A 12,369-nucleotide genomic window follows, 5' to 3' on the forward strand; every position below is an offset into this window, starting at 1 on the left:
TATATATATATATATATATATATATATATATATATATATATATATATATATATATATATATATATATATATATATATATATATATATATCCACATACTGCAATTGCACTGCACTTTACTTTCCTATTGTTACTGCGTAACAACCTGTAATAAACCTAGCACATTATACTTCTTTATATATACATATATATATATTTTATGTTAACCACTTATTTTTAAGTCTACAGTTTATCTCACTTATCATATCCACATATTTTTTATATTTTTATTTATCTTATTTCCTATTTTTATCTTTTACTTGATTTATTTATAATTCTACTTATGTTAATACTTTTTATTCTAATTTTTTTCTATTTCTATTTTAATTTCTTGTAACTGTTATTTGCACTGTCCATGGAGCGGACCTGTTTACATTTCACTGCCAGTTGTATATTGTGTATATAACTGTGTATGTGACAAATAAAACTCTTGAATCTTGAATCTTGAAATATATAATTTTAAACTTTTGGCCGCCAGTCTTGGCCAGGACTCCCTGGGAGAAGAGTTACTGTAACTCAATGGGACTTTTCCTGGTTAAATAAAGGTTAAATACATTTAAAAAAAAAAAAATTTAATTAAAGGGAAAAAACGGTTGAGCCGATAAGCAGTGTGGAGATTTGATGGATGTCTGAGCAGAGGCAGAGGCAAATATACCGAATATTTTATTATAGGGCGTCATCTTGCGGATAAATCAGGTACTGAAAGCAAGAAAAAGAAAACAAAGGAAAGCCATTGAGAGTGGGTGCAACCAAGGGTGTGTGCTATTGGATGATTCTTCCAAAAGCCCGCCCACTCTAGCACTCTCATTCGTCCATTCAGTTGTCAATCCACACGCCGGAACTACGATTAACAGGACCTTCTTTGGCGCAAAAATGGAGGATAACAGTAAAGACCTCAGCCGACCTCAGATGTATTTGTTTGGTGAGCTGAAATAAAACCTCATGTTGCATAATCATATATGTGCGATGATCAATAATATACCTTCATTTAGTATATGATATACATGCGTCTGCTGCAGTATTGCAGTGTAATAAAAGAGTTGTGGCTAATGCAGCTAGCCTCGTGCCTTTGTTTAGAGCTTTATGTTTAATGTAAACATACATTTTATTTCCATTATTATTTCAAATATATTAAGGACAAGAGGACTAAGAGTATTTCTTTTGTTTGCTAAGATACCCTGTTTAAAGGATATTGTGTATTATGTGGGATTGTGGATCGTTGAGGAGGGGGTTTCCCAAAGTTTGCACCCTGTTTACAACATTATTGAATAAAACACAAGTTTTGTCGTTTTGTTGTAGGTTGCTCGTTGAAAGCAGAAAAGAAAGAGCACAAAGTTGAGTTGGATGATGATGAGGCTGAACATCAGCTGTCACTCAAGTCGGTGAGGAAGATGAATTAATAAACTGGCAATAAAACTACCAATGATAACACAGATATTCAGTCCTGCATGGAATAGTTTAAAGATAAATGAACTGATGTTTCTGTACTTGTCTGTTATGTTGTAATCTTTAACATTTTGTCATGTTCTGTAGCACTTTAAAGAATAATCTTCTGTTTTGTTCTTATTAGCATTTTGCTTTTCTATATTCCTATTTTAGAGCCTAATTAATCTAACTTCTGTAAGAATGCATTATGATTTGATCTCTTTTCATGTTTGCTGAAATCAGCAGCTGCAGTGAGCTATTAATGTTTATTTAACTCTGAAATATCTTACCTATTGTTAAAAAAAACCCCTTTAAAATCCATATTATTATGTATCATCCTTCTTTCTATTAATGGACAGCCCAGTTTTATATCATTTTGTTCTTTAACATTGCATTTAGTAATATTATTATTATAGGATCTGTAGAATTATCCACTTGGACTATATCTAATGGGAATGTTGTTGTTAGTATTCATTAATTGTTGTGCTAGTGATCCATATTATTTAAATTGCCCATAATCTGACACGAAAACAGCAGTTTCCTCTCTCACGTGCACGTCTTCACCTGTGTCCTCAGGTGTGTTTGGGTGCAGAGGCGGAGGATAAATTCCACACCGTGGAGATGGAGGGGTTGACTTACGATGGCAAAACAACCAAAATCACTCTCGCTGTACTGAAGCCGTCCGTTCTGCCTTCTGTAAGTGTGCTAGTTTTCTATGTCATGAACTGAAACCCATATTTGTAAAGTCATTTACCTAGTCCTGAATTCATCATTCAAAAGTTATGCTACTGCATTTTAGCTACTGTTATTAAAGGGATAGTTCACCCAAAAATGAAAATTAGCCCATGATTTACTCACCCTCGAGTCATCCAAGGTGTATATGACATTCTTCTTTCAGACGAATAAAAGTTATATTAAAGATTAAACATTAAAAATGTTCTGGCTAATCCAAGCATTATAATAGCAGTAATAGTTGCTCTGTTTTTGAAGTCCATAAAAAATGCATCTGTCCGTCAAATAACATGCTCCACACGGCTCCGGGGTGTTAATAAAGGCCTTCTGAAGCGAATCGATGCATTTGTGTAAGAAAAATATCCATATTTAAAACTTAATTGCATTTTTTCTATGGCTCTGCATCAGCCGTCCACGCGTCATCACTTCCGGCGAGTAAGGTCAAAATACATGCAAAATACCGCCGCGATCATAGATGTAAACATAGAATCCTCATTAGTGCCTGCGCGGATCGGTCGAATGAGGCATTTATGTATATATATCTATATTCTCGGCAGTATTTTGACCTTATTCGCCGGAAGTTATGGCGCTGGGAAAACTTGATGACATTCGTCTGATAAGAGGTAAAAAAATAACAGATACTGTTGGGTTTCTCGCAGAAACTGATCGTTTCGTGTCTAAAGACATCAATGTGTCGCCACGAGCCGCATGGTTTAATAAGGATTCGTATGTCTATGTGTTTTTACTCATATTTTAAAATATCCCCATTGACATGCATTATCACACTGGTTGGAGTTAAAAATTTCATTTGTGATCGTTTTATATATAACCATTCACTTCATATGGATTAGTTTTACATGGATGAACGTCAAAGTGGTAGTTGTGTAGCAGTCAATGGAGGGACATCAAAAAGATCTTCATCTTACGAGTAGTTCTCCCATTTTTGGGTGAACTGTCCCTTTAATGCAGTGACTGTTTTTGTTGATTCCAATGTACACGCTGGCCAACGTAAGAGAGGTTCTGTAACACTATTTGTCCTTGTTGTACATATTAAATTATGCATAATTACAAGCAACTAATGTACATGTTGTTAATTAATATTACTCAATACATAATTGTATCAAATAAAGTGTAACCAACGGTTCCTTAAATTTAGAGGCTTTCACTTCAAAACAGTTTGTGGTAAAACAAACAAACAAAATATTTAGTAGAGAAATTAATTTTGCTGATTATATTGCAAGCTTACTTTAAATCATTTTGTAAAATACAAATAAAATACGGTCACGCTTTACAATATGGTTTCATTCATTAACATTAATAGACTATATTAGTTAACATGAGTTAACAATGAAAAATACATATACATGTATTAATATTAGTGAATGTTAAATTTAACATTTACCAATATATTATTAAATTGCAAAGTTGTATCTATTATTATTATTATAAAAGTTGTATCTGTTAATATTATTATTTAATGGACCTAAGCTAACATTAACTAACATTAACAAATATTAATAAATAAATACTGTATCAAATGTGTTGCTCTTTGTCAGTTAACGCATTGACCTGCGTTAATTCATATGAGACCTTATTCTGAAGTTTGACTGAAATAGCCAAGTGTTATACCTCCGATAACACTTTGTGTATTTATACTGCGGAGGGATGCCTGTTATGGGTGTTTTATGGTATTGGAAGAATGTGTCTAATAAAAATTCCAGCTGTGCCGAGGCTGGTCAAGTTGTGATTGACAGATTGTTTATGGAAGGGGCTGGGCCATTGTTGCATCATCAGAAGAGCAGGCACAAGCTCTCCATGACATCAGCACATATTCGCCTCTGTTTTATATCAGCTATGGAAAACATTTCCAAAGAACTGGGAGGAATCTATGTTTTATGGCTCGGTGCGAACAGAACGCAGAGTTTGCAACTCTATTTGTGTTCAGATAAATACTAACCGCCGATATGATTATCACAGTGGGTGGAGTTTCAGGAATTTTAATGTTGGCGCTTTGACCTTCTTCAACACCTTGTGTGTTTTGTCTATTTTTGTAAGCCCTTTCTCTCTGTGTGTGTGTGTGTGTGTGTGTGTGTGTAATACAGACCCTGCCTGTAAGATCTTGGATTTTATTCAGTTTATTCAATCCCCAAAATTAGAAAACGCCCCAGGATATCTCACTCAAAAACGAGTCGAGCAATAATTGTACCTTAATCACAAGGTTTTGTCTTGATTGCTCAGGAGACAATCAACTCATCAGTCAGCGTTTATGTTGAAACAGATCATCTGAGATGATTTTGGACGTGAGGGATTGCTTGCCATTCAGCGTAATTACAACAGTTACCTAGCTGTCATTTAAAGCATTAAGCAGACCATCGCGCCCTCAGCTGTTTACATCTGGTTGCCATCGATGCAAGTGCTGTTGCCTGGTGCGCTGGAATGTTCATTCAGATTTTTTGGCCGTGGCTTGTATTTTGCGAGTTGCGCAATTGTGTACTGGTGTTTAGCTGTAGGCCTGTCTTAGATGTACTGGCATGGAATGATCAGGACGGTTCCCAGTCGTGAAATCTTTCTGGGAAACTCATTTTGTTTGGTTGTTTGTGGTGGGAATCATTAGTCATCTGATTTTGCAAAAACATTGCCAGATAAACAACACGTAGCCTTGCTTAGTAGTACATTTTTTTAGGAATCATTTACGTTACCGTTTAAAAGTTTGGGTAAGATGTTTTAAAGGGGTGTAATTCAAAAATGCTTTGGAATATATACCTAAGTTTGGTCTTGTTTTGAAGAAGACACTCAGCAGATTATTGCATTTTTGATTATAGCATTTCAAAATATGAAAGTATGAAAAAGTTATGGAAGTTTAAATTTACTGTATGAAAAATACTGTACTAAATATTTTTTTATTTTCATATAAAATATATATTTTACAAAAAATGTTTTACTATAAAATCAAAGCCATATGTCTAACCAAGTTGTGTTCCAAATTTGAAGTTGATATCACAAAAATGGAAGTCCCCATGAGATTTTGTTTAGGCGCTGTACCAAAAATAGCCACCGGGTGTCACACATTCAATTGACTGTTTTTTTTAATGCATTTTCCTGTACATTTCTATCCAAATATCACTTCCATCACAAAACAGTCAGCAACTATGGAATCTTGAGACTCAGACCTTTCCGACGATATGTGTTTTGTCTAGATTAGAAAAGGTTTTGATAATAAAGTAGTAGGGCTGTCAAAAGATTAATCGCGATTAATCGCATCCAAAATAAAAGTTTGTGTTTACATAATATATGTGTGTGTACTCTGTTAATTATTCTTTATATATAAATACACACACATTCATGTATATATTTAAGAAATATTTGCATGTATATACTGTATATACATATATATAATCTATAATAAATGTAAATATAAATGTTTTATATATAAAAATAATATTTATTTCTTAAATATATACATGCTTGTGTGTGTATTTATATATAAATAATAATTAACAGAGTACACACACATATATTATGTAAACACAAACTTTTATTTTGGATGCGATTAATCGCGATTAATCTTTTGACAGCCCTATAAAGTAGTTAAAATACATTTTGTTAAATGAAACATTACACCGGCCACTAGGAGGAGGAGCCAGGTAGAAGAATTTTGAGTACCGTTTCCATGGTAACACAAAGTCTGCTTTCAAATAGGTTTTCACAGGATGAATTTTGAGTTCGTAAGCTTTCGAATGATACTTAATTTACGATAATTACTAAAATATATGATACGAAAAAAAGGGCGACAAAAAAAAAAAGGCGATCATAAAAATAGTGCCAGGTGTCCTGCCAGCGGGACAGGGACAGTTAAGGGGTTAAATACAGTAGAATGAAAATATATAAAAAAGTCATATTGTGAAATATTGATAAAAAAAAATCACAATTTTCGCAACTAATAATCGCACATAATTAGGGTTGGGTACCGAAATCTGTATTTTTAAGGGCACCGACCGAATTACGTCGGGACTACTGAGTACCGATTCACATTAAATCAATCTGTACCAAATTTCGGTACCTGAGAACCCATTTTGTGATATAGACGACTAGTGTCTGTGAATATTAAACCGCAAAAAGACCATTTAAATACGAATCATGCGTGTCTCTGTGCGAATGAATGCGTAGACGCGCGGTTTACAGTCTATGGGTTTACCTCACAAACACTCTCACTCAGAATCGTGCGTGACGGTCGCATGTTTCCATCTCTGCCTCTCATATGAGGACATGGACGCACAAACATCATCTCCAGAGCCACTGAGAGTCACTTCATGAGCATTTTACCGTTTCTTTTGAGAAAAACTACCGTCATATCAAACACACAGAAACTCAAATTCATGGCAACCCGTCAAAATAAAAGTTTGGCTAACTTGACAAATAAATTACTGTTGTACAGTAGAATTTAGATGCGTCTCAATGTTATAATAATACTAACACTAATGTAATAATAATAAAATATCAAAACTTAAATGTTGTTTTCTTTTCTTTTTTTTTTTATAAATTACAATTTTAACCATATAAAGCTCATTTGTGCAGCACTTTGTTTGACAAAAAAAGTTTAATTAAATGAAAAGATTAAATGAATGTCTTATATCTTCATTTGATTACCAGAAAATACATAACACATCATTTGTAACACATAGGCCCTCATTTATCAATCTTGCGTAGAAACGGGCGTATATATTGGCGTAAGATTATGCTTACACTCCTCTCACCGCCTGATTTATGAAACTGTGCGCACCTCTGAAATCCAGGCGTACGCAAAACCTGCCCTTGATAAATGCCGCGGCTGAAAACGATCGTCATTAGAATAACACGCCCCTATATATTCAAGTCTCCACCTCCCCCACGCCCTCATTTTACGCCATGGACATACGGAAGACGGCAAAGAAGCGAAACTTCTCTGACGTGGAGATCGAGACCATCACCAGGGAAGTGGAAAAAAAACTAAATTGTTTTGGGAGTTTAAAGAGTGGGATTAAAGGCGCCCACAAAAAGGTGTACGGTGGAAATCCAGTTTAAATAGCTGTTTGGATGAGAAATTACCTATCACAATTCATTATTTTACAGCAGGTGTTTTGAAATAATTAGCATTTAATTTCGTATCACGTCACGTGTATTGGGGTTTACAATAGTGATGATGATGTGATGTGGAGTACCATTCATTAACATTAATAATTGCATGACAATTTGTACGATTCTTATTATTATTATAATTTGTATTATTAATGACACTTATTGTTATTTAGAAGAAGAATTTCGTTATTATTATAATTTATTTTATTATTATTTAAAAGAAGAAGAATGTCATTTTTATTATTTTGTCAGTCTGAATTATTTTCAGTCCCAGTCCGTGCCCAGCTGCCGGGCCTAACCAACATCAGGTAAAGCGCACATGCTCGCAACTGGAGGAATACATATGCCTACAAATCAAATGCTTTGGTAAAGTCACACAAATTAAACATTGAAGTCCATGTTGCACAAAAAATAAACACTGAAGTTTATAATTACTATATCCCTATTCGCACGGGATTAGTAGCCTATTATCTGGGGACCTCTGGTGATTTGTAATAATTGCAGAGAATGTCTGTGATCTTAATCCCGTGCGAATCGGCCATGTCTGTAATATATAATGTAAATATTCTCCCGCAAATTAGCCTACCTACCATATTTCGGTCCTGTGATAACATAGTCCCGTGCGAATCGGCATCTCTGTGATTTGGCCGGGATTAGGCGGATCGTATATAATTTTTGCAAGGTTTTTGTGTCCTGTGGGCATTTCTATCTTTATCTTTCATGAAGAATGGATAGGCTGTATATAATGCGCACCATTATGACTTCCCATGCGGCCGCGCGGATTATAGCCTACTTTCACTTTAGAATGATCACCAATTTGGCAGTAAATTGCTTGAATGGTGTGTTTAATAGCCTATTATTCTTAATGAAAAACACAAAAACAGAACAGTACAATGACAACTCGCTTAAATGGGCACTTTTACATTTAGCTTTGAAACTGAATCTTCCGTTGTAGCCTATAGCTATAGGCTATTGCTCAGTTACGTTTTTAATTGCGTCTGTTCTCTAACTGAACGAAATTATTTTTATTACTATAAAACAATCAAAATGATATCGATACGACTGTTTATAATTTCATACAGCTATATAACGAAAAAACATTTTCAAGTCTTTACATCATATCCGGGAGATAAGTCAGTAAATTCTAGTAAAATCACAGCTTATCCCGTGCGAATGCGCCACGCAAAATTCAGATGTGGGAGAGTCATTTCTAAATCACACGAGGTCCCCAGATAATACTTATCCTGTGCGAATAGGGCTTTATTTGTTGTTGTTGTTTTTTGTGTTTTTTTACAGTGGGTCATAATATAGCATATCTTTGTCAGTGCGTTTTGTGGTGTTAGGAATTGTTTTTCTGCGCATTTTCGCACTAACTCAAAACGTGCGTACACCACCTCCTGAGCTGGCGTAGGATTTGAGCGTGCCGTACGCCAACGTCCATATTGATAAATCTCAAAGTCACCGTGGTTTTGGGTGTACGCCAGGTGTACGCTGGAAATTTGGTGTACGCACTTTTGATAAATGAGGGCCATAATCTTTTCATAGAAATTAAAAAAAAAAAAAAAAATGATAATATGGTTGTTTTTATGAATTAAAGTAAGTAGCTAGTAGCGTAATATTTACTAGTAAATATTACACTAATCAAACATCACAGACAATGGCAGACAGAGACCAGTGCAGCTCTGGCATAATGTTAATAACACTATTATAAATTACAGTTATTTATGTAAACATCCCAAAAGTACCGAAAAAGGTACCGTTGGGTACCGATACCGGTTAAAATGTGAACGGTACCCAACCCTACACCTAACATTAAAGTTATTCATATATTTTTATATTGTAATAGTTTCACATTTAATCTCCAAATGAATACAACATGAAAAAAAGTGGGCCTCATTGATATTACACAGCGCCTGAAAATAGTCTAACTTCCGTCAAAATAACCAACGTGACAACCTGCTTGCACAGAAGGCGTACTGGGGACTATTTTCAGGCGCTGCGTAATATCATTGCGCCTGTGCACCCATGGTACGACAGCAAAGCTCCTTGATTATTCCTTGGGCGGCAGTGGCTCAGTGGTTCATGTAGGTTGTCTACAAAGCAGAAGGTTGGTGGTTCAATCCCCGGTTCCACCTGACCAAGTGTCGAGGTGTCCATGAGCAAGACACCTAACCCGTGTATGAATGAGTGAATGGGTGAATGTGAGGCAATATGTAAAGCACTTTGGATGGCCATGGGTCTGTTGAAAGCGCTATATAAATGCAGTCCATTTACCATTATTACGCAGGAATGAGAGTATAGTTCCTATCCATATCGGTCTAGAAAATCACAACTTTTCCTTTTCCGTCGGTCTTAATACACGATGTACCTACAGAAGAGTCAAGTTTTAAATAGGAGAAATATCTAAACTCTTTGGTCATTTTTTGAGCGAGATGCTAACGGTCTAATCAGATTCAATGATGTATGCTAAGCTATGCTAAAAGTGCAACCGCCAGACCCGGAGATCGGCTGAATGGATTCAAAAACGGTAAAACTCAACAAGGGGAGTTGGAAAATGAGCCTATTTTCAAAAATAGTGGCGTGCTCCTTTAATGCTTCCTTAGCCTTGTTGAATAAAGTATTAATAATTTTTTTTTTTATCTTATTGCCCCCAAGCTTTTGAACGGTAGTGTAGGAAGTAGACAGCAAAGGCAGCTCACTAGGTTTTGGAACAGAGCCTCTGTGTGGTAAGATCAGCTGTCGACTGTTTTCTTTGTGTTCTAAAAGTAGATCATAATTCAAACTTTTTGCTATTGTTGTGTTTGTTGAAGGGATCATTCTCCGCTCAGTTTGGATAACCACATGTGTGTCTGCATGTTCCCTCTAGCTAAGTCTGGGCGGTTTTGAGGTCACGCCTCCTGTGTCCTTCCGCCTGCGGTCCGGAGGGGGGCCGGTCTACATCAGCGGTCAGCATTTCATCAGTGAGTACCTTTTGTCTTTCCTCATTTGTTAGAACTGAACATGACTATTCAGAACAGAGAGTTCAGGAAGACAATTTCCCAGGTGTGTCTTTTGCCTGTTGTTTATTCTTCTCTCTGATGGAATGTTTCTTTGTACCTGTTGCGATGTCCATGGGACTAATCCGGCCGTCCTAAAGGGCCCTGCACTCTCCATACGGACTCAGAATGAATTAACTACCAACATGTGACAGCATTTGCACTGATATAATCGCTTCCATATGTTTGCACAGGCTGTTTCAGCTTTGTCAGTCGTATTCTCCGGATATTAAACAAGTGCAGCACTTTCATATGTCAGACTGGTTTTGTCATATGAACCTGGACATTGTATTTATTTAAAGCATAGTTATTGATGTCTGGAGATCACTGTGGTCTTTTTCAGGTGTAAAGGAATCAGATGACGAGGACGAGGAAGAGGAAGAGAATAACACATCACCAGTCAAGAGACCGTCCAACATGACCCTCGCAAAAGTGCCTCAGGTGATTTCTTTTCAATCTCACCTTACAATTAATCAATTAAAACTACTAAATCATGACTATTTGATTTTAAATATATACATTTATTATTTTTCTCATCAAACAACAAGACTATCGGATGGCTTGACCCCCATATAATTAGGCTATAACAGTGATTAAGCCCAAAGTTAATGTGGGTGTGGGTAATGAACACAATGTATAGCCTATAATGCATCCTATGCATTTTGAAATAATACAGCACATTTTATAATTGACCGTATTTGCCAGAAAAGTCGCACCGAGTGTAATTCACACGACACGGGGTCATGTTGAGAGAGAAACACGCGAACGTTGCATTGTTGTAAAAACTGCATTTTATTGTTAGCCTACATTCAGAAGTAGTGTAAAACATCGGTAAATAACAACATTAACTTTATAAACTCTATTAACATGTAGGCTATGCGTATTTTACCTCCCCTCACTGCATGATAAATCCTTAAATGAATGGTATTCAGAAAACAACAAGAATGAAAAATATAAGTAGCCATATAATACAAATATACATAAGCCTATATAAAAATAGTCTATTTATTACAAACAACATTTATTTTAAACACCAAGCCTAAATGAATTTAGTTGAATTGAAACTGTATCAACGTTGGGCTTGTGCATCTTTCATTCGGTCCAAAATCTTTTTACCTCTTACCTGTTAGAATTCGTTTTCAGGCAGACGCAAAGATACTTAAAGGGTTAGTTCACCCAAAAATGAAAATTCTGTCATTAATGACTTCCCCTCATGTCGCTCGACACCCGTAAGACCTCCGTTCATCTTCGGAACACAAATGAAGATATTTTAGTGTAAATCTGATGGCTCAGAAAGGCCTCCATTGGCACAATGCACTTAACACTCTCAAGACCCTTAAAAGGTACTAAAGACGTCGTTACAAAGTAAATGGTAAATGGACTGCATTTATATAGCGCTTTTATCAGACCTACGGCCATCCAAAGCGCTTTACATTTTGCCTCACATTCACCCATTCACACACTCATTCACACACCGACGGCGGTGTCAGCCATGCAAGGCGCCATCCAGCTCGTCGGGAGCAGCTGGGGTTAGGTGTCTTGCTCATGGACACCTCGGCACTTGGTCAGGTGGAAACGGGGATCGAACCACCAACCTTCCGGTTTGTAGACAACCTACATGAACCACTGAGCCACTGCCGCCCCATCTCAAAATAACGACTTATATAGTGATGACCGATTTCAAAACACTGCATCATGAAGCTTCGAAGCGTTATGAATCAGCGAGTCGAATCATGATTCAAACTGCTGAAATCACGTGACTTTGGCGATTCAAATCATGAATCGACTCACTGATTCATAACACTTCGAAGCTTCATGATGCAGTGTTTTGAAATCGGTCATCACTATATAAGTCGTTATTTAGTTTTTTTTTCGCACAAAAACTATTCTCGTCGCTTCATAATGTTATTGTAGAACCACTGTAGTGAGATGGACTTTGTAACGACGTCTTTAGTAGCTTTTATGGGTCTTGAGAGTGTAAAGTGCATTGTGCCAATGGAGGCCTTTCAGAGCCATCAGATTACA

At 36.2% G+C, this 12,369-nt stretch overlaps 1 protein-coding gene across 2 annotated transcripts in view; it reads left to right on the top strand.

Moving 5' to 3' along the window:
- Positions 1 to 875: 875 nt before the first annotated feature.
- The window catches only part of npm1b (nucleophosmin 1b), a 45,642-nt gene continuing 34,148 nt past the window's right edge, over positions 876 to 12,369 (top strand). The window contains exons 1-5 of one of the 2 annotated variants that reach the window (XM_079838349.1): positions 876 to 959; positions 1,337 to 1,419; positions 2,039 to 2,158; positions 10,176 to 10,269; positions 10,688 to 10,785. In XM_079838349.1, the coding sequence (XP_079694475.1) occupies positions 911 to 959; positions 1,337 to 1,419; positions 2,039 to 2,158; positions 10,176 to 10,269; positions 10,688 to 10,785 (444 nt within the window). In that variant the 5' untranslated portion in view covers positions 876 to 910. The remainder of the gene's footprint in view (positions 960 to 1,336; positions 1,420 to 2,038; positions 2,159 to 10,175; positions 10,270 to 10,687; positions 10,786 to 12,369) is intronic. The other variant, XM_079838350.1, reaches the window with a different exon arrangement.

Source organism: Gobio gobio (assembly GCF_949357685.1).
Source record: "Gobio gobio genome assembly, chromosome: 16".
Lineage (NCBI taxonomy): Eukaryota > Metazoa > Chordata > Actinopteri > Cypriniformes > Gobionidae > Gobio > Gobio gobio.